Source organism: Schistocerca nitens, chromosome 3 (genome assembly GCF_023898315.1).
Source record: "Schistocerca nitens isolate TAMUIC-IGC-003100 chromosome 3, iqSchNite1.1, whole genome shotgun sequence".
Taxonomy (NCBI): domain Eukaryota; kingdom Metazoa; phylum Arthropoda; class Insecta; order Orthoptera; family Acrididae; genus Schistocerca; species Schistocerca nitens.
This window is the reverse complement of record NC_064616.1, coordinates 410430292-410457638: the sequence shown is the minus strand read 5'-3', so window position 1 is coordinate 410457638 and position 27347 is coordinate 410430292. Positions and strand designations below refer to the sequence as shown.

The following is a 27347-nucleotide window of genomic DNA, read 5'->3' as shown; positions in this document are numbered from 1 at the left end:
AAATCTCGTCAGAAAACATTCCCATGGTTCACACAGGAAACTGCTAAGGCAATCAAGGATAGCATGTGGGTGCTCCAATTACATAAGTGTCACCTGTCAGTGGAAAATCTTAATGCCTTTAAAAGCCTCTGTCCCAGGCATGTTAACTTATTAAACTCCAGAAGAAAGAATATTGGGAAAGGTTTATTGCTACCATGGGGCTTCTTGAAAGTGATGGGCCCAGTTGTGCTGTATTATGGTTACCAGCTAGCAACCATTATTTCATAGTATCCTCTTACACAGCAATATCCATTCTGACTGTACTGTTATTGCAGAGCAGTTCGTGCTACATGTCGTTGAAGCCTCTGCATCCAACAGCTATGTCTCACTCCTCCATCTACGCAGAGGATAAGAACCTGTCCTACCCTACAATACAGGAGAAAGAAGTCACCGGGGTTTGTGTTAAGTGTGACTCTTCGTATGTTGATGATTAATGGGCTTGCAGAGGCTGTGGGCCCTATGATCTCACCATACTTACATGTGAATAACTTGTGTGTTTACTGCAGTTATTCAATCATCAGTACTGTATTGGTGAACACCAGTTGCAAGGTACCATCAGTCAAGTGCAGTCTTGGGCTCTCACCCATGGTTCCAGTTTTCCACTGTGAGGACATGTGTTACACACTTACACTGACTTGGAATTGTTCATCCAAATCTGGAACTTTACCTTCGTAATGAACTGCTCAATGTAGTAAAGTCATAACATTTTTTTCCAACCTTTCTTTGAGGCTGGGTTGATGTGGCTGCCACATATATTCATCAACTTAAAAATAAACTCAACACATTTCACTGTCTCAGTCCTATCTCCTGAGGTGCAGCTCCATCCTCTTGCATGTCTAAACAACATTATTCGCATCCCTACTGGATTATAGGCTTCTGGCTTACAGGTCAGTGGTCTTCTCAACATTACAGGCTAATGGATATGATCTACAACTGCAGGATCTGGCTAAGATGAATCCTATGGGCAGCCTTTCTGTCAACACAGATCCATCCCTTATGGATCAGATGTCACCAATTAGTAATAAATTATGTCATGTGAGACCATAGCTATTCAGAACACTCTGATTACCATATTCCTTTTGCTGAGTGGGGGATTCACCTCTCACAAGATTGGACCAGGCCTGGTGTTCTAACAGCAGTTTGTCTGGAGTCTTTTTGCTCTGACCTATACCTCTCTCCATTGAACTCTTTCATCAGGATACCTTTTGTGAAAACCCTTCCCCTCCACTGAGGTGTGTACCTCATCCAAAGATCCCACTGGATATTTCCATTGCACAAAAATAATGTTAGATTCCCTCAACGTTTCGGTGTTTTTTCTCTCAGTTCTTGGTGACAGTCATCTATATTGACAGCTCAGAGAATGCCGATCACATTTGCTATACCTGGACACATCTTGGGTTCATGAATAATGCACACAACATTGAGGTGTAGTGTTTTTACAGCGGAATTAGTTGCCATTATCCAAGCCCTTAATTATATTTGTACTTGCATTTGCGAAAATTTCCTATCTGTAGTGACACTTTTCCAGGGGCAGATGTGGACTCTGACCACAATCTATTGGTTATGACCTGTAGATTAAAACTGAAGAAACTGCAAAAAGGTGGGAATTTAAGGAGATGGGACCTGGATAAACTGAAAGAACCAGAGTTTCAGGGAGAGTATAAGGGAACAATTGACAGGAATGGGGGAAAGAAATACAGTAGAAGAAGAATGGGTAGCTTTGAGGAATGAACTATTGAAGGCAGCAGAGGATCAAGTAGGTAAAAAGATGAGGGCTAGTAGAAATCCTTGGGTAACAGAAGAAATATTGAATTTAATTGATGAAAGGAGAAAATATAAAAATGCAGTAAATGAAGCAGGCAAAAAGGAATACAAACGTCTCAAAAATGAGATCGACAGGAAGTGCAAAATGGCTAAGCAGGGATGGCTAGAGGACAAATGTAAGGATGTAGAGGCTTATCTCACTGGGGGTAAGATACATACTGCCTACAGGAAAATTGAAGAAACCTTTGGAGAAAAGAGAACCACTTATATGAATATCAAGAGCTCAGATGGAAACTCAGTTCTAAGCAAAGAAGGGAAAGCAGAAAGGTGGAAGGAGTATATAGAGGGTCTATACAAGGGCGATGTACTTGAGGACAATATTATGGAAATGGAAGAGGATGTAGATGAAGATGAAATGGGAGATAAGATACTGCGTGAAGAGTTTGACAGAGCTCTGAAAGACCTGAGTCGAAACAAGGCTCGCCCCCGGAGTAGACAACATTCCATTGGAACTACTGACGGCCTTGGGAGAGCCAGTCCTGACAAAACTCTACCATCTGGTGAGCAAGATGTATGAAACAGCCGAAATACCCTCAGACTTCAAGAAGAATATAATAATTCCAATCCCAAAGAAAGCAGGTGTTGACAGATGTGAGAATTACCGAACAGTCAGTTTAATAAGCCACAACTGCAAAATACTAACACGAATTCTTTACAGACGAATGGAAAAACTAGTAGAAGCCGACCTCGGGGAAGATCAGTTTGGATTCCGTAGAAATACTGGAACACGTGAGGCAATACTGACCTTACGACTTATCTTAGAAGAAATATTAAGGAAAGGCAAACCTACGTTTCTAGCATTTGTAGACTTAGAGAAACCTTTTGACAATGTTGACTGGAATACTCTCTTTCAAATTCTAAAGGTGGCAGGGGTAAAATACAGGGAGCGAAAGGCTATTTACAATTTGTACAGAAACCAGATGGCAGTTATAAGAGTAGAGGGGCATGAAAGGGAAGCAGTGGTTGGGAAGGGAGTAAGACAGGGTTGTAGCCTCTCCCTGATGTTATTCAATCTGTATATTGAGCAAGTAGTAAAGGAAACAAAAGAAAAATTCGGAGTAGGTATTAAAATCCATGGAGAAGAAATAAAAACTTTGAGGTTCGCCGATGACATTGTAATTCTGTCAGAGACAGCAAAGGACTTGGAAGAGCAGTTGAACGGAATGGATGGTGTCTTGAAGGGAGGATATAAGATGAACATCAACAAAAGCAAAACGAGGATAATGGAATGTAATCTAATTAAGTCGGGTGATGTTGAGGGTATTAGATTAGGAAATGAGACACTTAAAGTAGTAAAGGAGTTTTGCTATTTGGGGAGCAAAATAACTGATGTTGGTCGAAGTAGAGAGGATATAAAATGTAGACTGGCAATGGCAAGGAAAGCGTTTCTGAAGAAGAGAAATTTGTTAACATCGAGTATAGATTTAAGTGTCAGGAAGTCTTTTCTGAAAGTATTTGTATGGAGTGTAGCCATGTATGGAAGTGAAACATGGACGATAAATAGTTTGGACAAGAAGAGAATAGAAGCTTTCGAAATGTGGTGCTACAGAAGAATGCTGAAGATTAGATGGGTAGATCACATAACTAATGAGGAGGTACTGAATAGGATTGGGTAGAAGAGGAGTTTGTGGCAAAACTTGACCAGAAGAAGGGATCGGTTGGTAGGACATGTTCTGAGGCATCAGGGGATCACCAATTTAGTATTGGAGGGCAGCGTGGAGGGTAAAAATCGTAGGGGGAGACCAAGAGATGCATACACTAAGCAGATTCAGAAGGATGTAGGTTGCAGTAGGTACTGGGAGATGAAGAAGCTTGCACAGGATAGAGTAGCATGGAGAGCTGCATCAAACCAGTCTCAGGACTGAAGACCACAACAACAACAACACAACAGTGACACTCTAAGTATATTATCTTCTTTCCTACTTACATGTGTACATGTTACTACAAGCTCAGTTGTATTAATCTGCCCCCCCCCCCCCCACCCGATGTAGGGATTCTGAGACATGTCTTTTAGATTAGTTAGGGAAGGAAAATACTGAGATGAAAATTGTGGAGATTAGGATACCGGGAGCTGATGTGGTAGACTCGCTATGTCCGCTACGAACAAGCTAGGTACCATAAAAGGATTTTTGATTGCATGGTTATCTTCCCTTTGCTATTCTGGAAGGGAATCTACCGGCATTGTGGTGCCCCTCTTGTTGCTAGCCCACATCCCACATCCTGTTAGTGCCCCAACTTCACTGATTTGCCGCAAACACTGAAGCTTGACAACTCTTTGTCTTTACTTTTAGGCAGTGATGTTCAAGTGGCAGATCTGATATGTTTTATTTATATGAACTCATTCAAAGCTTGCCGCCATTGTCTCTTTTTCCTTTTTTCCTCATTCTGTGATGTGAACATTCAGCCAGTATCATACTGTGACTGCCAGACAGGTGCAGAAGTTAAACTCCTGCCACAGACTAGATGAGGGGGTGGGGAGTCCTCTAACTGTTTCAGACCAGCACATCTTTCTTTATCTTTTGACATTTTCTTTCCTTCTCTCTACTTTTTACCAGGCACTCTGCTTCAGATGATGCCCCAAAGATCAAATTGGAAGGCCATTGTTTTCTTCTCCTCGAAGCCTTTAGCCTTCAATTATTAAAAGGAATAATGTACTGATAGCCTTCATGTGTAGTAACTTTTGACCCCACTGAAAATTAATTAATTAATCAAGCTATATGCTTGGAATGCACCTCTGTTGCAGATGCCATTTTTAAGGCTATGCGTAGCAGTGACACCTGTCGAAACTTGATGAAACCATAGGAGCTGAAGTAGGAATATTCCATGATGTCCCACAACAAATTCTTCTTTTTTCAACCAAAATTAGCATAGAAAAAATTGTTGCATTATTTATTGAACACCCCTCATAGTCAAGTTTGGTCTGCTCCCATTGCAGTTATAAGTAAGTTTCTGGCATTTAGTGTGCTTCTGGGTAGTTTGCCAACCATGTAAATTCATTTTAATATCTGGGTGGATCATACTTTCTTCTCTTTTTTAGCATGTTTTACGCACACACACAATTTCTGATTCTAGCAACTAATTTTAATATCGTGTTACCCGTTAATAAAAAGTAAAGCTTTCACCAACCCAAAGGTTGGTTGTAATGCCACAGTGCTTTACTAGACGTGATCTTATTGGAAATGGTATTCCTTAGCCTTCCTTCAACTCTTGAGCTGTCTAACCCAGCCAGGTACAGGAAGACATACAGTTGAAGGTTGAGTCCAAACCACAGTGCAACTCAACATTTTCATATTAAGAAATACTGCCAGAAGTGAAAGAAGTGATACATGACAAAATACTAGGAATATCTGGGAACTGAACCAGAGACCTTTGGATCGATAGTGTGACACTTAACCACTGGCCCACCAAACCTTATTTTTCTGTTTAAACCTATCTCACTAAAACACACACACACACACACACACACACACACACACACACACACACACACATTCGGGCCACCCAGAAATCAAGTTTTCTATTTTAGTAAACATTCTTATTCTTTCTCCAGGTAAAGGTGAGGTACAGTCTGTGATAAAGTTTCCCAGTGCACAAAATGTAGTGCTGATTGAAATTTATCAGCAGCTGTGTCAATTGTTCTGGTAAATGTAGTGAATAAACGAACAATACATCGCTGGTGTAGGCAATTTTCTGTAGGTTGTCAGTGTCCATTTGAAAAGGGCTGTGGATGACTGTCCCTCATCAATGACGACCTTGCAAAGCTGGTGTGACAGCACGTTATGAAGAATGCTCACTCCACTAATATGGATATTGCCAGCCTTTTTGTGCAGGTATTGTGGTCCTTGTTAGATGAACCTGTCCCTAAGGTGCCAGATGACGCCAGTGATTCCCTCAACAGGATTGTCATGGGTGATGAGGTGTTGGTTGCTCACTTTATGCCAAAAACATCGAGGCAGTTGATTCCTTGGTGTCACAGTGGGTCTCCAGTTAACATGAAGTTCAAATAGACTGTCAGTGTGGAAAATGATATGTCTGGTGCTCTGGGACAGGAAGGGCATTTTGCTCATTGCATTCTGCCCAGTGTTGAAACAGTGAACACTAACAATTTTGCAAAACATTGCGGAAATTGCAGTGGGCTATTCAGAATGGGAGGCATAGGATGCTCAGTGCAGATGTTGTGTTGATCCACAACAATGCTCGCCTACATACAGCTCGACACGTGACAGTTGTCCTAAAGAAGTTTGTCTGGGAGCTGTCCGATCATCTACCATACAGTCCTGATATTGATCCCAGCATTTCCATATTTCCTTGCACCTCAAGGACTTCTGTCCTCTTTGTCAGCATTTTTGCAATGCCAAAGAGATGAAAACATCTGTGAAACATTGGTTCCATTCCTAGTCAGCAGACTTCAAACAGGAATACGAAAGTTGATCCCACAATGACAAATGTCTTAGATCTGCTGGTGATTGTGTTGAGAGAATATCTCAAATATGCTATATCTGTTGCCAGTGAAGTTTTACTTGTAGCTAGGTTGGAAACTTAATTTCTCTATGACCCACATATATGCTGGTAGGTGAGAGGGAGATGTTTACTTTATGACAGTGTCTCAAGTGAAAAAGGACCAACAGGAATAATAAGGAAATAGCTTACATTCACCGTAATTCTGGATCGAGAATGTCTTACAATGATACGATGAGAAGAAACATGTCCATGGGGGAAGGGTGTAATGGTGTCTCCTTAGTGGTGACTTTCCATTGAGGCTGTCACTACTCTACCTGCCCACTTACTGTCTTTCAGTTTTTCCTGCCTAATCATAGTTTTGAATTGTGAACCAAAGAACCTCAGAAACTGTAAATTCAAGAATGAAATTACAGTGAAATCCAGACTGTTAGCTGCTTACAGGTGGTGATAAATATCAAAGTGGACAGTTGAAAATGTATACCTCAACTGGTACCCAAACCCAGGATCTCTTGCTTGCATGGCAGATGCTCTATCCAACTGAGCTATCAAGGACACAGAGGATAGTGCAACTGCAGGGACTTATCTCTGGCATGCTCCCCATGAGACCCACATTTCCAACTTACTGTCCACTATACTCATTACTCGCGGCAGTCAGTCTACCGATTCCCATAAGAGTGTGAGCAATGTAAGTGGATCCGCATTGAAAAAGATCGTTGGCCAGTAAGCCTTATCTATATGAGGATGGTATCTACTTTATATTCTGTCAACTTGTTGTGTTTCAGAGATTGGTAATTTGGTGCTTTTCAAATATCTGCATAAAATTTAATTCTTGAATTGCGTGTATTTGTTCATAGTAAGGTATTCCGTGTCAGGGTATTAAACAAGTGGGAATTTTCTATATGAAAGCTTACAAAATTGTAGAGACGGTAGTGCAGTAATCACTTTCCTTTTATTAAGAAAGAAAAACAGTGTTAAGTTCTAAGATGTTAATGTTAAAAAAAATTTTCTTCATTGTAACAAAACAATTGTACCTAGCCTTATTCTAATAAATTTCATCTTTTGCAGAGATTTAGTGTATACGTCAAAGCTGAAACTGAGAATGTGGAGACTTTGTTCTTCAACCCAGATGAGTATGTCTGGAATATAATGGTAAGTTTTTTAAATATCTACACATAAATCAAGCTATTTTAATTTTCAGCCTTCAATTATAGTTTACTTTGTAGAAGACCAGGGAATCAACATGTGTTTACTTGGTGTATCATAATTGAAAGTCCTGTGTGAGATATAAATAATGGAAGGAGTAAAGGAAACAGCTTTTGATAGGATAGGATATGCCTTTGACAAGACTGGAATAGAATGTGCTTGGTGGGAACGTAGGACAGATTTCACACACAGGTCGTCCACAGAAATATGACTCATGTGGCAAGGAGTTAGGTTAGGTATGGCATAAGAATGGACCAGGATATCTCTTAGATTGGGTGGATTACAGAATAACACTTTGGAGAAAGTGGGAAGTTTAGTGGTAAGGATGTTCCTCACTTTCAGGCATGAATATAGGTATTTGAAGCCCTAGTGAAGGATGTAGTGTTTATCCCACTCTGGAGCTACACGGATGATGAGGGGAGGTGCTGCTTTGCTGCTCATTCATGGAACTGGAGATACAATGAGGAGCATGTGTGAATATGGCATGGGAGATCTGTTTGGGGACAAGATTTCAAGGGTAATGCCTGTTTGTGATGACCTTCAGCATACTGGGTCAGGATTTTGCTTGTCATATCACATGTGCAGTATATAGTGGCCAGATGGTATGGGAGAAACTTTGAAGTGTGGAAGGGATGGCCACTATCAAAATGGAGGCACTGTTGGTCAGTGAGCTAGATGTGGCAGTGATATTTATGGAATCATCAGTGAGGTATCAGTCATTGTTCAGGGAGGTGACCCACAGGGCTGAGGAGGACTGCATGAAGTGAGTGGAGGAGAAGGTGTTGAGGCTGTGGAGGAATGAAAGTCTCTTGGCCCTGCTTCCATATCATGAAGAAACCATTGTATCTGAACCATACAAGGGACTTAGGATCATGAGTGGGTAGGAAGGTTTCCTCTAGATGGCCTACAAATAGGTTGCAATGCTCGTTCGCATGGCAGTGCCATGGGTTTATTTGTGTATCTTCCCCTCAAAAGAGAAGCAGTTAGAGGTAAGAAAGTAGTGCGCCAGGTGTATAAAGGAGGAGGTGGTGGCTTAGGAGGTGGTAGAATGTTGGGAGAGATTGTGTTAGAGAACAGCAAGCACATAGGTCTCTGGGATGTTGGTGTGTATGGAAGGATCAACACTGAGGTGTAGGGGTGTCAGATGGTAATGGGAATGATTGAGAGGCAATCATGGAAGTGGTTTGTCTATGGGAAGCCAGGCTGAAGGCAAGGAGTTAAAGATCTGGTAAAAAAAGAACCAATATTCTTTCCATAGAAGCACAGTACTCAACTACAATGGATCATCCAGGATGGCTTGTATGTGGAAGAGTCAGACATCGATGGATACTTTCTATTAGGTAATCACAACAGTTTGTCATGTCAGTGATGAATTCTTTGTCTGCTGAGAGGATGACCAAATCAGGGTATCTCTTTAGATTGTTAATGGGTTTTCATTCTTTAAAAAAGAGGTTTATGTTTCTGGGAAAGGATTTAGGAAGGAGGATGAGGCCATGTTGTAGGTAAGGAATTCCTATAAGGTAACCAGGGAGTGTGGAAGATCACAAGTGGATTGAGTTATTAACTTAGAGAGCACGTCTTAACCTTGGCTTTTGTCAAATTTTGTTGGAGATTTTGGTGGCTAAAGTGTTGCTGTTGTATGGAGGAGGAGAGTAGATCTTTGAGTCCAGCATGATTAAATTTGCCTATGGCGATGATGGTGAGGTCTTTGGTTAGGAGTGTCCTATTTCTATCCTACCAAAGGCATATCCTACCCTATCAGAGGCAATGCCACATCTGAAAGCAATCACATCATGTTGTTGTTGTGGTCTTCAGTCCTGAGACTGGTTTGATGCAGCTCTCCATGCTACTCTATCCTGTGCAAGCTTCTTCATCTCCCAGTACCTACTGCAACCTACATCCTTCTGAATCTGCTTAGTGTATTGATCTCTTGGTCTCCCTCTACGATTTTTACCCTCCACACTGCCCTCCAATGCTAAATTTGTGATCCCTTGATGCCTCAAAACATGTCCTACCAACCGATCCCTTCTTCTAGTCAAGTTGTGCCACAAACTTCTCTTCTCCCCAATCCTATTCAATACCTCCTCATTAGTTACGTGATCTACCCACCTTATCTTCAGCATTCTTCTGTAGCACCACATTTCGAAAGCTTCTATTCTCTTCTTGTCTAAACTGGTTATCGTCCATGTTTCACTTCCATACATGGCTACACTCCATACAAATACTTTCAGAAACGACTTCCTGACACTTAAATCTATACTCGATGTTAACAAATTTCTATTCTTCAGAAACGATTTCCTTGCCATTGCCAGTCTACATTTTATATCCTCTCTACTTCGACCATCATCAATTATTTTACTCCCTAAATAGCAAAACTCCTTTACTACTTTAAGTGTCTCATTTCCTAACCTAATCCCCTCAGCATCACCCGATTTAATTACACTACATTCCATTATCCTCGTTTTGCTTTTGTTGATGTTCATCTTGTATCCTCCTTTCAAGACACTGTCCATTCCGTTCAACTGCTCTTCCAAGTCCTTTGCTGTCTCTGACAGAATTACAATGTCATCGGCGAACCTCAAAGTTTTTACTTCTTCTCCATGAATTTTAATACCTACTCTGAATTTTTCTTTTGTTTCCTTTACTGCTTGCTCAATATACAGATTGAATAACATCGGGGAGAGGCTACAACCCTGTCTCACTCCTTTCCCAACCACTGCTTCCCTTTCATGCCCCTCGACTCTTATAACTGCCATCTGGTTTCTGTACAAATTGTAAATAGCCTTTCGCTCCCTGTATTTTACCCCTGCCACCTTCAGAATTTGAAAGAGAGTATTCCAGTTAACGTTGTCAAAAGCTTTCTCTAAGTCTACAAATGCTAGAAACGTAGGTTTGCCTTTTCGTAATCTTTCTTCTAAGATAAGTCGTAAGGTTAGTATTGCCTCACGTGTTCCAACATTTCTACGGAATCCAAACTGATCTTCCCCGAGGTCCGCTTCTACCAGTTTTTCCATTCGTCTGTAAAGAATTCGCGTTAGTATTTTGCAGCTGTGACTTATTAAACTGATAGTTCGGTAATTTTCACATCTGTCAACACCTGCTTTCTTTGGTATTGGAATTATTATATTCTTCTTGAAGTCTGTGGGTATTTCGCCTGTCTCATACATCTTGCTCACCAGATGGTAGAGTTTTGTCATGACTGGCTCTCCCCAGGCCATCAGTAGTTCTAATGGAATGTTGTCTACTCCCGGGGCCTTGTTTCGACTCAGGTCTTTCAGTGCTCTGTCAAACTCTTCACGCAGTATCTTATCTCCCATTTCATCTTCATCTACATCCTCTTCCATTTCCATAATATTGTCCTCAAGTACATCGCCCTTGTATAAACCCTCTATATACTCCTTCCACCTTTCTGCCTTCCCTTCTTTGCTTAGAACTGGGTTGCCATCTGAGCTCTTGATATTCATACAAGTGGTTCTCTTTTCTCCAAAGGTCTCTTTAATTTTCCTGTAGGCAGTATCTATCTTACCCCTAGTGAGACAAGCCTCTACATCCTTACATTTGTCCTCTAGCCATCCCTGCTTAGCCATTTTGCACTTCCTGTCGATCTCATTTTTGAGACGTTTGTATTCCCTTTTGCCTGCTTCATTCACTGCATTTTTATATTTTCTCCTTTCATCAATTAAATTCAATATTTCTTCTGTTACCCAAGGATTTCTATTAGCCCTCGTCTTTTTACCTACTTGATCCTCTGCTGCCTTCACTACTTCATCCCTCAGAGCTACCCATTCTTCTTCTACTGTATTTCTTTCCCCCATTCCTGTCAATTGTTCCCTTATGCTCTCCCTGAAACTCTCTACAACCTCTGGTTCTTTCAGTTTATCCAGGTCCCATCTCCTTAAATTCCTACCTTTTTGCAGTTTCTTCAGTTTCAATCTGCAGTTCATAACCAATAGATTGTGGTCAGAGTCCACATCTGCCCCTGGAAATGTCTTACAATTTAAAACCTGGTTCCTAAATCTCTGTCTTACCATTATATAATCTATCTGATACCTATTAGTATCTCCAGGATTCTTCCATGTATACAACCTTCTTTTATGATTCTTGAACCAAGTGTTAGCTATGATTAAGTTATGTTCAGTGCAAAATTCTACAAGGCGGCTTCCTCTTTCATTTCTTCCCCCCAGTCCATATTCACCTACTATGTTTCCTTCTCTCCCTTTTCCTACTGACGAATTCCAGTCACCCATGAGTATTAAATTTTCGTCTCCCTTGACTACCTGAATAATTTCTTTTATCTCGTCATACATTTCATCAATTTCTTCATCATCTGCAGAGCTAGTTGGCATATAAACTTGTACTACTGTAGTAGGCATGGGCTTTGTGTCTATCTTGGCCACAATAATGCATTCACTATGCTGTTTGTAGTAGCTAACCCGCACTCCTATTTTTTTATTCATTATTAAACCTACTCCTGCATTACCCCTATTTGATTTTGTATTTATAACCCTATAATCACCTGACCAAAAGTCTTGTTCCTCCTGCCACCGAACTTCGCTAATTCCCACTATATCTAACTTTAACCTATCCATTTCCCTTTTTAAATTTTCTAACCTACCTGCCCGATTAAGGGATCTGACATTCCACGCTCCGATCCGTAGAATGCCAGTTTTCTTTCTCCTGATAACGACGTCCTCTTGAGTAGTCCCCGCCCGGAGATCCGAATGGGGGACTATTTTACCTCCGGAATATTTTACCCAAGAGGATGCCATCATCATTTAATCATACAGTAAAGCTGCATGTCCTCGGGAAAAATTACGGCTGTAGTTTCCCCTTGCTTTCAGCCGTTCGCAGTACCAGCACAGCAAGGCCGTTTTGGTTAATGTTACAAGGCCAGATCAGTCAATCATCCAGACTGTTGCCCTTGCAACTACTGAAAAGGCTGCTGCCCCTCTTCAGGAACCACACGTTTGTCTGGCCTCTCAACAGATACCCCTCCGTTGTGGTTGCACCTACGGTACGGCCATCTGTATCGCTGAGGCACGCAAGCCTCCCCACCAACGGCAAGGTCCATGGTTCATGGGGGGGGGGGGGGGGGGGAATCACATCATATACCACCTCAATTGTAACTTTTGCTCAACCTTTCATATAAACTTGAAGTAATAACTGCTGTCAAAATGGAGTCAAGAACAGAGTTGGCCACCCTGTGGCAGTGCATAATATGCATAAGTTCAGTGTCCTCCTCCTCCTCCTAGATTATTCCTCAATGCTATTGTCCGCAGCTCATGCTCTCACGGTTGCGTTTTTGCTTCCTGAGCACGGGGTCCCGGGTTCGATTCCCGGTGGGGTCAGGGATTTTCACCTGCCTCGAGATGAGTTGGGGTTTGTGTTGTCCTCATCCTTTCATAATCATTCCTGAAAGTGGTGAGTTTGGACTGAGCAAAGGTTGGGAATTTGTACAGGAGCTGATAACCGCGCAGTTGAGTGCCCCACAAACCAATTTATCGTCATCATCATCATCATCATCATCATCATCATCATCATCATCCATGCTATTGTCTGTTACTTGCAACTTGAATGTGAAAGTTGCAAAAGTGTGATGAAAAAAATTAAAACATCAATTATTCCCTAATTTTGTAGGGTTTTTGACAGTTCATATGACAGTAGCAAAGTGAAAGGTACGAGGGTGAGTTAAATGAAAACCATAAATATTTTTTAAAATATTGTTTATTGTGCAGAAGTGGTACAAAGCTGTATCACTTTTCAACATAATCTCCCCCACGCTCAATGCAAGTCCCCCAGCACTTACAAAGTGCATAACTTCCTTTAGAAAAAAATTATTTTGGTAGTCCATGCAACCACTCATGCACCGCGTGGTGTACCTCTTCATCAGAACGGAACTTCTTTCCTCCCATTGTGTCTTTGAGTGGTCCAAACATATGGAAATCACTTGGGGCAAGGTCTGGTGAGTATGGTGGATGAGGAAGACACTCAAAATGCAGGTCTGTGATTGTTGCAACTGTTGTATGGGCAGTGTGGGGCCTTGCATTGTCATGTTGCTAAAGGACACCTGCTGACAGCAATCCACGTCACTTTGATTTGATTGCAGGCTGCAGATGATTTTTTAGGGGATCTGTGTATGATGCACTGGTGCCAGTGGTCCCTATAGGCATGTAATGCTCCAAAATGACACCTTTTTCGTCCCAAAAGAGTCAGCATAACCTTCCTTGCTGATGGTTCTGTTCGAAACTTCTTTGGTTTTGGTGATGAGGAATGGCGCCCTTCCTTTCGCTCTCTCTCTCTCTCTCTCTCTCTCTCTCTCTCTCTCTCTCTCTCTCTCTCTCTCATTTCCGGTTGGTGGAAGTGAACCCAGTTTTCATTCCCAGTAACGATTCTTGCAAGGAACCCATCACCTTCTCGTTCAAAGCGCTGTAGTCACAAGCATCAACACGTTGTTGTCTCATTTCAGGCGTCAGCTGCCATGGCACCCATCTTGCAGACACTTTGTGAAACTGGAGCACATCATGCACAATGTGGTGTACTGACCCGTGACTAATCTGTAAACATGCTGCAATGTCATTCAGTGTCACTCGGCAGTTTTCCTTCACTATGGCTTCAACTGCTGCAATGTTCTGTAGAGTGACAACTTGTTGTGCCTGACCTGGACGAGGAGCATCTTCCACTGAAGTCACATCATTTGTGAACTTCCTACTCCATTCGTAGACTTGCTGCTGTGACAAACATGCATCATCATACTGAACCTTCATTCGTCGATGAATTTCAATAGGTTTCACACCTTCACTACGCAAAAACGGAATAATAGTGCTGTTCTTCCCTGGTGCAAGTCGCAAGTGGGGCAGCCATCTTTATAGTAGTACTGCGACAGTATGTGTGCATGTGCACTATGCTGCCACCTGGAGGCCATTCTGCACGCTGTTTGTAGCACGATTACCAACTTAAGAGTCAACGGCGCGAAATTTCGATTTATTACAAATTTAAGGTTTTCGTTTGATTCACCCTCATAGCAAGTATCGTAATACATTGTTGACAGTAACAAATAAAAATGTCCACATTGATATTCACCGAAAAGTTATCTCTGAATTGTTATAGCAAACTAGGTTACACATAAATAGGTTTGTTGGAATGACCAAAAATCTGAGTCCTATCATTACTCTATACTACATTGTGATGTATCATTTCTGGGCCACACCCATCGGCTAGTGCTGGTCACTATTGTGAATGCCAGTGCTGGTTTTCCTATTTCTGGGGTACAAGGGCTAGTCTCCAGTCTGGACATAATAAGCTGGTCTTGCCTTAATCCAGTGAATCCATAAAATAGCCAATTGAAGTGCCTACATTCTGTTGTTGGAGGCTGATTGACCAAAGGATCTGCACATTAAAATAATTTTGTGGAGTGGTTTTGTAGCTCATGAAATACTCAGCTGGCGGCCCTCGCAAGGGTAGGACAAGCTGTGGGGCCATGTGGAGGTGGAACTGAGGTTTTCAAATTTTTGCACAAATGAAGTTGGGAGGGAATGGTCCTCAGCATTTGATATAATTGTTTTCCAGTTTTTGTGAGAATGGAAGCAACTTAATGCTGACAATTTGCTAGGTGGACACAATTCTCATATTAGAATGTGGAGACATCAGCTAGCTGGAGATACTGTTTGATAACATTGAGGTGCACTTTGCGAGGTCTTACAGAAGATGATAAATTCCATTTATTCCAGTGGAAACTTGTGGTGTTTTGGTGTGTGTTGTTCTTTCTATTTAATGTTTGACTGTTATCCAGTTTTGTTCGTGGATGACATATTATAAACCGGTTGTAGACAGTGCAGTGACTGTGGTGCTAGTTTTCCAATCAAGTGGTCAGATCTGACAAGGGAACCTCCCCATCGCACCCCCCTCAGATTTAGTTATAAGTTGGCACAGTGGATAGGCCTTGAAAAACTGAACACAGATCTATTGAGAAAACAGGAAGAAGTTGTGTGGAACTATGAAAAAAATAAGCAAAATATACAAACTGAGTATCCATGTGCAAGATAGGAAACATCAAGGAGAGCGTGAGACTAGGAGCTCCATGGTCATGTGGTCAGCGTGAGCAACTGCGGAACGTGAGGTCCTTGGTTCAAATCTTCCCTCGAGTGAAAATTTTAATTTCTTTATTTTCGTACAGTTATGATCTGTCCGTTCGTTCATTGACGACTCTGTTCACTGTAGTAAGTTCAGTGTCTCTGTTTTGCGACCGCACCGCAAAATGTTGCGATTAGTAGACGAAAGGACATGCCTCTCCAAAGGGAACCGAAAACATTTGATCGCAAGGTCATAGGACAACCGATTCCTCCACAGGAAAACACGTCTGATATATTCTATATGACACTGGTGACAGATAATAATTGTCTGAAAATAAAAAATTAAATTCTTCACTCAAGGGAAGACTAGAACCCAGGACCTCTCGTTCCACAGCTGATCATGCTAACCACGGGACCACGGCGTTCCTCAACTCGTACTTTCCTTGATGTTGCCTATCTTGCACATGGACTACTCAGTTTGTATATTTTGCTTATTTTTTTCATAGTTCCACACAACTTCTTCCTGTTTTTTCGATAGATCTGTGTTCAGTTTTTCAAGGCCTATCCACTGTGCCAACTTATGCCTAAATCTGAGGGGGGTGTGATGGGGAGGTTCCCTTGTGAGATGGATTGCTACAGGGAATTGATCTGTGATATAAAAAAAATGGATCATGTTAACTGTGTTTCATGGGTAGAAGTCAGTCTGGCAACTCTTATTTAGCATGATAGAATGTGTGTGTGTGTTGGGAGGGGGGTAGGGGGCAGTGACCAGATATAATCTGTGTCTGCCAAGAAACATTTAAGAGGAAATCTATGGAGAAATACATGGTGTGATTCGTCTCACATGTCACATGGCACTAAGAGAAGAACCAGTTTTGCTGATAAGTTTGGAAGATCACAGCTGGGAAGAAACCCAAAGCAATGGATATAGTGGTGAATGACCCCTGAAAAGATGGGCTAATTTCACCCAGAACTGCAAATAATGAATAAAGAGTACTAGTAATTACAGTCCTATTGCTTTTAGTTACAATTAAATGTATTTTGACAGTTAATGGTATTACTAAGACTTCAAGCATTAATATTTTAAGAAGTTGATATGCCGTCCTATGTAGCTCTGTGTAAACTGCTTCTGAATGACATGGCTGAAAACAGACTAATTGTATTGTGGTTTGAGAGAGATAATTGGAGGAAGGAAGCATGAAAATGGTGTTCTTTCTTGATGGAAAGCAGTCTCAAACCTGAGCCAAGGCAGTATTTGAAGGGTAGATATATACAAACAGTCAAGTTTCTACTATTTCTTACCTTTAGTCATGTGTGTCTTTTTAATGTTGTCACCTTTTTAAGTTTTTGCATCTTTTTCACCCTTTTTTGGTATTTTGGGAAGAAAACAAGTTATTTACTTTTGTTTCCAAGTTTCTGTATTCGTGTTCATTCATTTAACTTTTTGAAATACTCCAGTGATGAAAGTAGTTAAAATCTAACATTGCAGGCCTTCTGAAATTTGTGATAGATTGTTCCTTTTTGATTTTTGAGGTTTTTTTTATATTTTGTGCAACTGTTGTTATTCTCAAACAACAATGGAAATTCCTGTACGAATAATATTTAAAATAAAGGAAAGGCAACCACTCACCTATAGCTGACTGATGCGTGGCACATAAAAATATGCAACAGAAAACAGTATTTATGATCTCTTCCAAGTTCTTGTTCTTGCTCTTTCTCTAGTGGAAGTACACACATTTACACACTCTGCTACACAGATACTCAGACCATGGCCACAGGTATGTATATTTGGGAGTTTGTGGTTGTGTGCGCACATGTGTACTTTTACTAAAGAAAGAGCAAGAGCTCAAAAATATTATAAACACTGTTTCTGTTGTGTGTTTCTATGCACCTCACGTCAGTCAGCTATAGGTGAGTGGTTGCCTTTCCTTTATTTTTGTCTTGTTAGTGTCCAATATTCCTTTATCTGCCTATTTTTGTTGTGGTTATGAAACTGCTGCTGTTATACTCTGTTCTGTTTTTTTGACAATGAAACTTTTTGTGGTGGGAAAATACAAATTCTGTAGTTACTGGTACCTGAATTTATGCCTATATGTCGATGATCAATCTGTGTGCTTGAAATATGTGTAAAGTTGGCAGAATGTCATGCCAACCGTGTTTTAATTAAACGATGTAAAACCTTCATGTATTTTAACTACAAAGTTTTTAAAAAACCTATGACAAAATAAATTATGTCCTGTTCCTCCATCCATCCATCTAACATTAACAGTAGGTTTTGTAAGAAATTATAGTATGTTCCATAATTGTAAAACAAGTGCATAACTCCATGCTAACTAGTACAGTCACTGGATTGCAATGGCTCTGTACTCAGAACAAAAATAATATCTGTAATCCATTTATGCACCAAAACGACTACCAGTAGCGTGTAAACACTAGTTCGCTGCTGTTGTTTAGTGCAAAAGTTACTAGTGATGGTGGAACGAACATATGTATGTACAGACCTTGCTAGACCTTGCTGTTTTACGATATATGGACATACATACTACTTAGCAGCGTTACAAATGTATATAACAGCAAATGATGACACATAAATCTGTCAGCTTGTATAAAGTAGACATGGCTTAAAGTCAAAACAAGTAAGTAAACATAGCTGCAGTTTTCGTTTTGTGTAATCGGCTGAATGTCAAAATGCACAACGATTTTTGTGAAATATTGTATAAACATTTTGTATTTCAGCTGCACTTGTTATGGCCTAATGCCAAAATTGCAATAGTGGAAATAAAAAGTTTAACAGTCACTGGTGTGAACATGTTTTCGAAGTAATGCAACACATTTCTTTCTGAAAGCAGGTGAGTTTTATTCAGGATTACAACACATCATATTATTCCCCACTTATTTGGCTACAAAATCCTATTTTTAATCTGTGTTCAGTGTGGCGGCTTTATGCCAGCTTACTGGGAAGGCCTGTATGTCCCCATGGGAACAGTCTACTGGTCCACATTGGAGCCAATATCTTACTGCATTAATAACCTCCCCATTATCCACATATTACTTCTCACGGAGTGCAACCGTCATTGGCATTGGAGGAAGTGAGCTCCAGGCTGTAGAGGGGATGAGAAAGAACAGTCCAGTGAAGTTTTGCGAGCTCCTCCCGAATGTACAGACTTGTGTAAGGCCTTGCGTTGCCAAGGAGAAACAGACATTTGTTTGCATTTTTGTGGTGACAAATGCACTGAAGTCATTCTTCAGTTTCCTGAGGGTAGCACAATGCACTTCACAAATGAGTGCCCACACATTCCAACTTGTAGGAGTCACAGCTGTGCCAGGTGTGGTTTGCCCGTACACATGAGATCAGACAAGTTTGCACGGCCTTGTTGCGATGATGGCAGGTGCTTCCCCCAATGATTCACCATGCTTTTGTTCACTGCCAGGTCTCTGTAGACATTTGTAGGTGCCTGTGAATATCTGCTATGCTACAGTTATCCACCAAAAGGAACTTGGTGACAGCTCTCTGCTTGGAAAACACCTCCATTAAAGACACCATTTTGAAGGCTACATATAGTGCTGCCACCTGTCAGAAACTATTGGGGCTGAAGCGGGAATATTCCACCATGTCCCGCAGCAGATTCTACATTTTTCAACCAAAATTGGCTGAGAAAAATATGTGTTGCATTACTTATTGAGTGCCCCTCTTACAATAAACAGAAAAAAGCATAATTCATAAACTGTTCTAACTACATACAATATGTACTGTATGTAGAAAACAATGGAGAATGTATCATTGAAACCTCATTACAGTGAGCAACCAGTCAAATGCAGTGTGAACACACACTGTTTCATCAAACGTACTGTTCATTCTGTGACATGACATTTAAAGACAGAAGCTAGCATCCATTTGCAAGAGTGGTCAATGGCACATGCATTTACATTTAAGTTTGTCATATCAAATGGAATTAAACATAATATTCAATAAAGAGTGTTAAAAACTGAAGTTATTGGTGATGTCAGCAACTGAATGGTCATAAAATATGGGAAGAGTATTAGAGAAGGTAAATAACTTAGTCTAAATGAGCAGGCAGGAAGCATAACTAAAGGTTAAAGGTGTACATCAATAAATTGTGAAATCACTTTGAAAAATATAAGATGCAAGGTAAAAAAGACAGTGGGAACATTGCAGTGCCAACAGGTTGACAGTGGCCAGTAGGATTCAGTTTCTTCAGGCATGTTCTAATTTCCTAGTGTCCTTCTCAGTTACTGATGTTTCGTGGAAGAGTTACTGTGGGCCATGAAGAAGCGGTCTCAGTGTCCTTTCAGTTTCGTATGAGAGAATATGATTTCTGATCGATTGGCGACTCCATGTTGTCTTGTGCACTACGACCAGATAACAGGTATACTTGAAAAAAGAGACAGCATTGGTCGTATATTTTTTACTATTGCAAAATCGATTTTCTGTCACTGAGTGACCATCTTCAGTGCTATATTGTATAACTTAAATTGGGATGCACTGTTGTCACTAAGCTTACGGCGATCACATAGATTCTATGTGATCGCCGTAAGCTTAGTGACAACAGTGCATCCCAATTTAAGTTATACAATATAGCACTGAAGATGGTCACTCAGTGTCCCATGGGGACATACAGGCCTTCCCAGTAAGCTGGCATAAGGCCGCCACACTGAACACAGATTAAAAATAGGATTTTGTAGCCAAATAAGTGGGGAATAATATGATGTGTTGTAATCCTGTCTCTTTTTTCAAGTATACCTGATTTCTGATCACTCTTATTTCTGTATTCTGCTGCCTAACAATTCAACACATATCATCATTTTATCTCATTAAAGCAACTTCCCAGAATGTTAATAATTCTGACAAAAATTCATACTGTTCATTTAAAATCTGTTCTGGAGAGCTCTTTTCATTGCTGAAGATTTCCACTATCTCTAGCAAGTCAAGTAGTCTTCAATTGATTGCCACATATAGCACTTCCATATTCTGTTTTATGTCTATATGCTTTAATTCAGGAGCTTGTTGTGTTTTGGTCCAATGTTATTAACAGAGAGATTCTCAAGGTAGTGTTTACTTGAAAGCCTATTCTAACATATTATTTTTTGAAACAGTGCTTAACTTTTTGTGGCATTTTACCAGTATACATCATAGCAACATTCTTAGTTTTTGTTTTCTTGGTTCCCATTTGTGAAATATTTACCTCAACTTTTTCATTGTGATTCATTTATTTTTTTAAATACTTCCATAAGTGTTAGTGACAGTGGAGATTTTGTAATGATTCACTACAGTTATTTGTTTCAGTATAGCAAGTTCTTTATTTAATTTTGTTGTAATGGTGGGCATGCTAGGTGGCAAATCGTGGAGGTGACAGATGTTCATTTGTAGTGCTGAGGATGCCATGAATGGGCATTTATTATAACACTGGTGCATGTGGGTTTTATGTAAAATCTGAAAACATTTATTTTTTTGGTTACAACCAGGTACAGGCTGTTAACAGTTACCATGCTCGTGTTCAAGGGTGAAGTTGATTTTAGGGTGCATAGAGCTCAAAAGAGTGTGTTACGTTATCTATGTCTGCCTTTAAAGAGGAGATTTGCATTATCTATATATTCTCTATTATGAACAGGTTTCCTTTTTAAGTTACGCTAGCAGTTTTTGAAAAACTCTCTTCTCCAGATAGCTGATGTCTATTTCTGCTATTGTGCTGCTAAACTGTTTTCCATTGTGAGACCCTCTTTCTTCTGATAGTTTTTTCCTCATTATAGGTAAAATAATTGAAAGATAAAACCAGTTTTAAAATCTTAACTAGTTCAATTATTTCTTCACTGGTCTTTTTCTGTGTGTTGATGGATTTCTTTTTATAATTTGAATAGTTTTTTGACTGGTACATTTTTGTATAAATTAGCAATGCGCAAAGATGCTAACATTGCATCATTTTGAATTTTATGTTCTCCATTGATTTAGCAAACTTAAAGCTGTTTTCTTTCTTTTATACTGAAAGATTGCTGATATGTGTGTTTACTTTTTAGCTTGTTTTTCAAAAGCCTGTTAAGTTTATAACATGGATATGTGATGTTATTCACTATATGATGATCAGATTTCTCTGAATTATGGTTTTAAATATGAAACTTCCAGTCTGGAATCTGAAGGTTCATTACTGGAGTATCCACATTTTCAGATTACGAAAGTAAAATGTTTGTTCTAGCTAAGTTTTTCTTAAATCATTGTTAATTTTTGTTTTGGATCTCTTTTAACTTCAATAATGCCATTTTCAATGAACATTTTTATGTTTTCTGTGTGTATTTACTATCATACACAATAAGTTATGATGCCTTCCTTGGCTATAGTGTTGATAGCTTTCTCTCTTCCTAGATTTTTATTAGGATTGTTTAATGTATACATATAATTATTTCTCAAGATGTTCATGTCATGTTGTACTGTTTAGAATGTTTTTAACTTTGACTGCTGTTTTAGTTAAATTTATTCACCTTTGATCCATCTGTGGCAACTTTTGTTTCTGATGATATCACTCTTTGTTTCTATTCAGTTGGGGAGTGATAATATATTGAAGACATTGACAGTGTCTGATAATTACTCATTAATTTAATTTTTGTAACATTAACAACTCTGTCATTAAACTGATATTGGTCGGTGTCATATTCATAATTTTTTTCCATTATTTGTCTAATAAAAAACTTTTGGTCAGAAGTGCTTCTATTTGGCTGAAAACTACCTTGGTATTTCCTGAGGATATTTTCAGCACATTTTTTATCCTTTCATTCAGCGCCCTGGAAAGTATCTTGTAGGCTGTATTCAATAAAGTTATGCCTATATAATTTTCACAAGGTAACTCTTCTCCTTTGTTACACGTAGGGCATATTATTCCAGTTTTACAGCTGGCAGGCATCCTTTCATTTTCCCACACTTTACTTATTACTGCATGTGTTTCACATGTTATGGTATGACTGCCGAATTTTATATGTTTTGAACCTACCTCATCTTCACCAGGGGCACAGTTATTTTTCAATTTATGTATCACCAACTCCACCTCCTGCATTGTTGGTCTTGTTGCTTCTTCTTTCATCTTCTCTTGCCTCTATATTCTCCTCCTTTTCTTATGGATTGTCTGAATCCATGTCTGAGCTGGTATTGAGCACATCTTCAAAATATTCTGTCCCTCTCTGGAATATTTTTTGTTTGTCTCTGATTACCTTTACCATTTCTAATTTTACATGCATTTTGTGGTAGTTCAAAATTTTTTCTCATCTCTCCTATTGCACAATAATTTTTTCTCATTTCATTCTGTTCCTTTAGTTCTTCTATTTCTTGAAATTTTGCTTCCAGCTGTTTATTTATCTTTTTCTTATGTATCCAGTGAGCATTAGGCATTAATTCTTTACACACATCCACATTTCTTCTTGTCTCTCTCAATAGCATTCTCTGTCTTTCTGCTTTATGTGTTCTGTTGCTAATCTACATTCATCAATACCTTTCCTTTCTTATCACAGTTATTTCTTCTGCTGCATCTTTTGCCGCACTCTGGATCCTGTTTCATCCAATCTGATTTCCCACTGTTTCCTTGCTTTTTAATTTTTATAGCCTTTCTCAGCTTTTACAGCATAATGGTCTGAATCACAGTTTGGATCCCCACAGCTCTATGTATTTATGACTGATGTGGCACTAACAAATGATGTATTTGGTTCACTACTCCACTTATACTTGACATCCATGTTCCAAGATGAATTCTGTTACGTAGAAAACAGGTACTCATGATGACTAAATTATTTCTAGCAGAAAACTGACATAACATATCTTCACTCTCGTTTCTTTCTTCTTGTAATGTGTATCTCTCTCTGAGACTCTTCCACATTCATTTTGCCCAAAATGCGCATTAAAAAGTGTCCGAAAACTGGCAGTTTCATACTTTACTACTTCTACTTCTTAAGGTCTTCATAAGTCTTCTTTTATTCCTTCTTCTACTACCTCTGTTGGTGTGTAAGCTGTTGTTATTATATTCCTGAATATCCCATTTATTCGATGTCTATTGAGTCTTTCATTTATAGGTTTAAACTTCAAAATAATATCTTTTATTGTTATAAAGCCTGTTCCAGATTGACATATTTTTCTTTCTGGTCCACTATAGAGATAAGAATACAGAGGTGTATCTATCTGTCCTTGCACTTGCCATCTCACTTCTTGTAGTGTCACAATAGTGTACATAAAGTTCATGATCTCTTCAGCTATTTCTCCCATTTTTCTAGGTTTCAACATTGTTTGTATATTGCTAGTTGTTATAGCCAACCTTCTGTCCTTTCTCTATGCCGAAGTCACATTCTGTATGTTCCACCCATTATCCGAGGTTGTTGTTTTGGTTCATAATAGAGGGAAACATTCCACGTAGGAATATATATATATATATATAAACAAAGATGATGTGACTTACCGAACGAAAGCCCTGGCAGGTCGATAGACACACAAACACACACACAAAATTCAAGCTTTCGCAACAAACTGTTGCCTCATCAGGAAAGAGGGAAGGAGAGGGAAAGACGAAAGGATGTGGGTTTTAAGGGAGAGGGTAAGGAGTCATTCCAATCCCGGGAGCGGAAAGACTTACCTTAGGGGGGAAAAATGGACGGGTATACACTCGCGCGCACACACACCCACACACATCCATCCACACATATACAGACACAAGCAGAAAAAATATATATATAAAAAAAACAGAGATGATGTGACTTACCAAATGAAAGTGCTGGCAGGTCGACAGACACACAAACAAACACAAACATACACACAAAATTCAAGCTTTCGCAACAAACTGTTGCCTCATCAGGAAAGAGGGAAGGAGAGGGAAAGACAAAAGGATGTGGGTTTTAAGGGAGAGGGTAAGGAGTCATTCCAATCCCGGGAGCGGAAAGACTTACCTTAAGGGGAAAAAAGGACGGGTATACACTCGCGCGCACACACACACACATATCCATCCACACATATACAGACACAAGCAGACATATTTAAAGACAAAGAGTTTGGGCAGAGATGTCAGTCGAGGCAGAAGTGCAGAGGCAAAGATGTTGTTGAATGACAGGTGAGGTATGAGTGGCGGCAACTTGAAATTAGCGGAGATTGAGGCCTGGTGGATAACGGGAAGAGAGGATATATTGAAGAGCAAGTTCCCATCTCCGGAGTTCGGATAGGTTGGTGTTAGTGGGAAGTATCCAGATAACCCGGACGGTGTAACACTGTGCCAAGATGTGCTGGCCGTGCACCAAGGCATGTTTAGCCACAGGGTGATCCTCATTACCAACAAACACTGTCTGCCTGTGTCCATTCATGCGAATGGACAGTTTGTTGCTGGTCATTCCCACATAGAATGCGTCACAGTGTAGGCAGGTCAGTTGGTAGATCACGTGGGTGCTTTCACACGTGGCTCTGCCTTTGATCGTGTACACCCTCCTGGTTACAGATTCAACCAAACAGCCCTCGTCAAAGATTTACTGTACTACACTCGTACTCTCTGCTGGAAGTATCACTTTGCCACGAAGAAAAATGATCCTAATCCTACCCCTAATGATCCAACTCCCCAAGACACTATCCAAATTGAACCCTGCCTGGAACAGTTCCGTCATCCGTCACAGCGGGACCCACCTCCTCTTCCTCAAAATCACCCTCTCCAAACCTTCCAGGAATTTCTGACTTCCAGCCTTGCCTCTCAATCCTTCTTAAAAAACCTTAATCCTACTCCCAACACCACCACTGCTGAAGCCCAGGCTATCCATGATCTGAAGGCTGACCGGTCCATCGTCATTCTTCCGGCGGACAAGGGTTCCACGACCGTGGTACTTGATCGTCGGGAGTATGTGGCTGAGGGACTGCGTCAGCTTTCAGACAACACCACATACAAAGTTTGCCAAGGTAATCCCATTCCTGATGTCCAGGCGGAGCTTCAAGGAATCCTCAGAACCTTAGGCCCCCTACAAACCCTTTCACCTGACTCCATCAACCTCCTGACCCCACCGACACCCCGCACCCCTACGTTCTTCCTAAAATTCACAAACCCAATCATCCCGGCCGCCCCATTGTAGCTGGTTACCAAGCCCCCACAGAACGTATCTCTGCCTACATAGATCAACACCTTCAATCCATTACATGCAGTCTCCCATCCTTCATCAAAGACACCAACCACTTTCTCGAACGCCTGGAATCCTTACCCAATCCGTTACCCCCAGAAACCATCCTTGTAACCATTGATGCCACTTCCTTATACACAAATATCCCGCACATCCAGGGCCTCGCTGCGATGGAGCACTTCCTTTCACGCCGATCACCTGCCACCCTACCTAAAACCTCTTTCCTCATTACCTTAGCCAGCTTCATCCTGACCCACAACTTCTTCACTTTTGAAGACCAGACATACCAACAATTAAAGGGAACAGCCATGGGTACCAGGATGGCCCCTTCGTACGCCAACCTATTCATGGGTCGCTTAGAGGAAGCCTCCTTGGTTACCCAGGCCTGCCAACCCAAAGTTTGGTACAGATTTATTGATGACATCTTCATGATCTGGACCCACAGTGAAGAAGAACTCCAGAATTTCCTCTCCAACCTCAACTCCTTTGGTTCCATCAGATTCACCTGATCCTACTCCAAATCCCATGCCACTTTCCTTGATGTTGACCTCCACCTGTCCAATGGCCAGCTTCACACGTCCGTCCACATCAAACCCACCAACAAGCAACAGTACCTCCATTACGACAGCTGCCACCCATTCCACATCAAACGGTCCCTTCCCTACAGCCTAGGTCTTCGTGGCAAACGAATCTGCTCCAGTCAGAAATTCCTGGAAGGTTTGGAGAGGGTGATTTTGAGGAAGAGGAGGTGGGTCCCGCTGTGACGGATGACGGAACTGTTCCAGGCAGGGTTCAATTTGGATAGTGTCTTGGGGAGTTGGATCATTAGGGGTAGGATTAGGATCATTTTTCTTCGTGGCAAAGTGATACTTCCAGCAGAGAGTACGAGTGTAGTACAGTAAATCTTTGACGAGGGCTGTTTGGTTGAATCTGTAACCCGGAGGGTGTACACGATCAAAGGCAGAGCCACGTGTGAAAGCACCCACGTGATCTACCAACTGACCTGCCTACACTGTGACGCATTCTATGTGGGAATGACCAGCAACAAACTGTCCATTCGCATGAATGGACACAGGCAGACAGTGTTTGTTGGTAATGAGGATCACCCTGTGGCTAAACATGCCTTGGTGCACGGCCAGCACATCTTGGCACAGTGTTACACCGTCCGGGTTATCTGGATACTTCCCACTAACACCAACCTATCCGAACTCCGGAGATGGGAACTTGCTCTTCAATATATCCTCTCTTCCCGTTATCCACCAGGCCTCAATTTCCGCTAATTTCAAGTTGCCGCCACTCATACCTCACCTGTCATTCAACAACATCTTTGCCTCTGCACTTCTGCCTCGACTGACATCTCTGCCCAAACTTTTTGTCTTTAAATATGTCTGCTTGTGTCTGTATATGTGTGGATGGATATGTGTGTGTGTGCGAGTGTATACCCTTCCTTTTTTCCGCCTCAGTTAAGTCTTTCCGCTCCCGGGATTGGAATGACTCCTTACCCTCTCCCTTAAAACCCACATCCTTTTGTCTTTCCCTCTCCTTCCCTCTTTCCTGATGAGGCAACAGTTTGTTGCGAAAGCTTGAATTTTGTGTGTATGTTTGTGTTTGTTTGTG

The 27347-nt window shown here is 40.7% G+C and overlaps 1 protein-coding gene across 2 annotated transcripts in view; it reads left to right on the top strand.

The window, feature by feature from the left end:
• Window positions 1–27347, top strand: part of LOC126249615 (UPF0587 protein v1g245604) — a 134186-nt gene that overhangs the window by 45080 nt on the left and 61759 nt on the right. For both annotated transcript variants that reach the window (XM_049951284.1, XM_049951285.1), the window contains one exon: window positions 7390–7473. In XM_049951284.1, the coding sequence (XP_049807241.1) occupies window positions 7390–7473 (84 nt within the window). The remainder of the gene's footprint in view (window positions 1–7389; window positions 7474–27347) is intronic.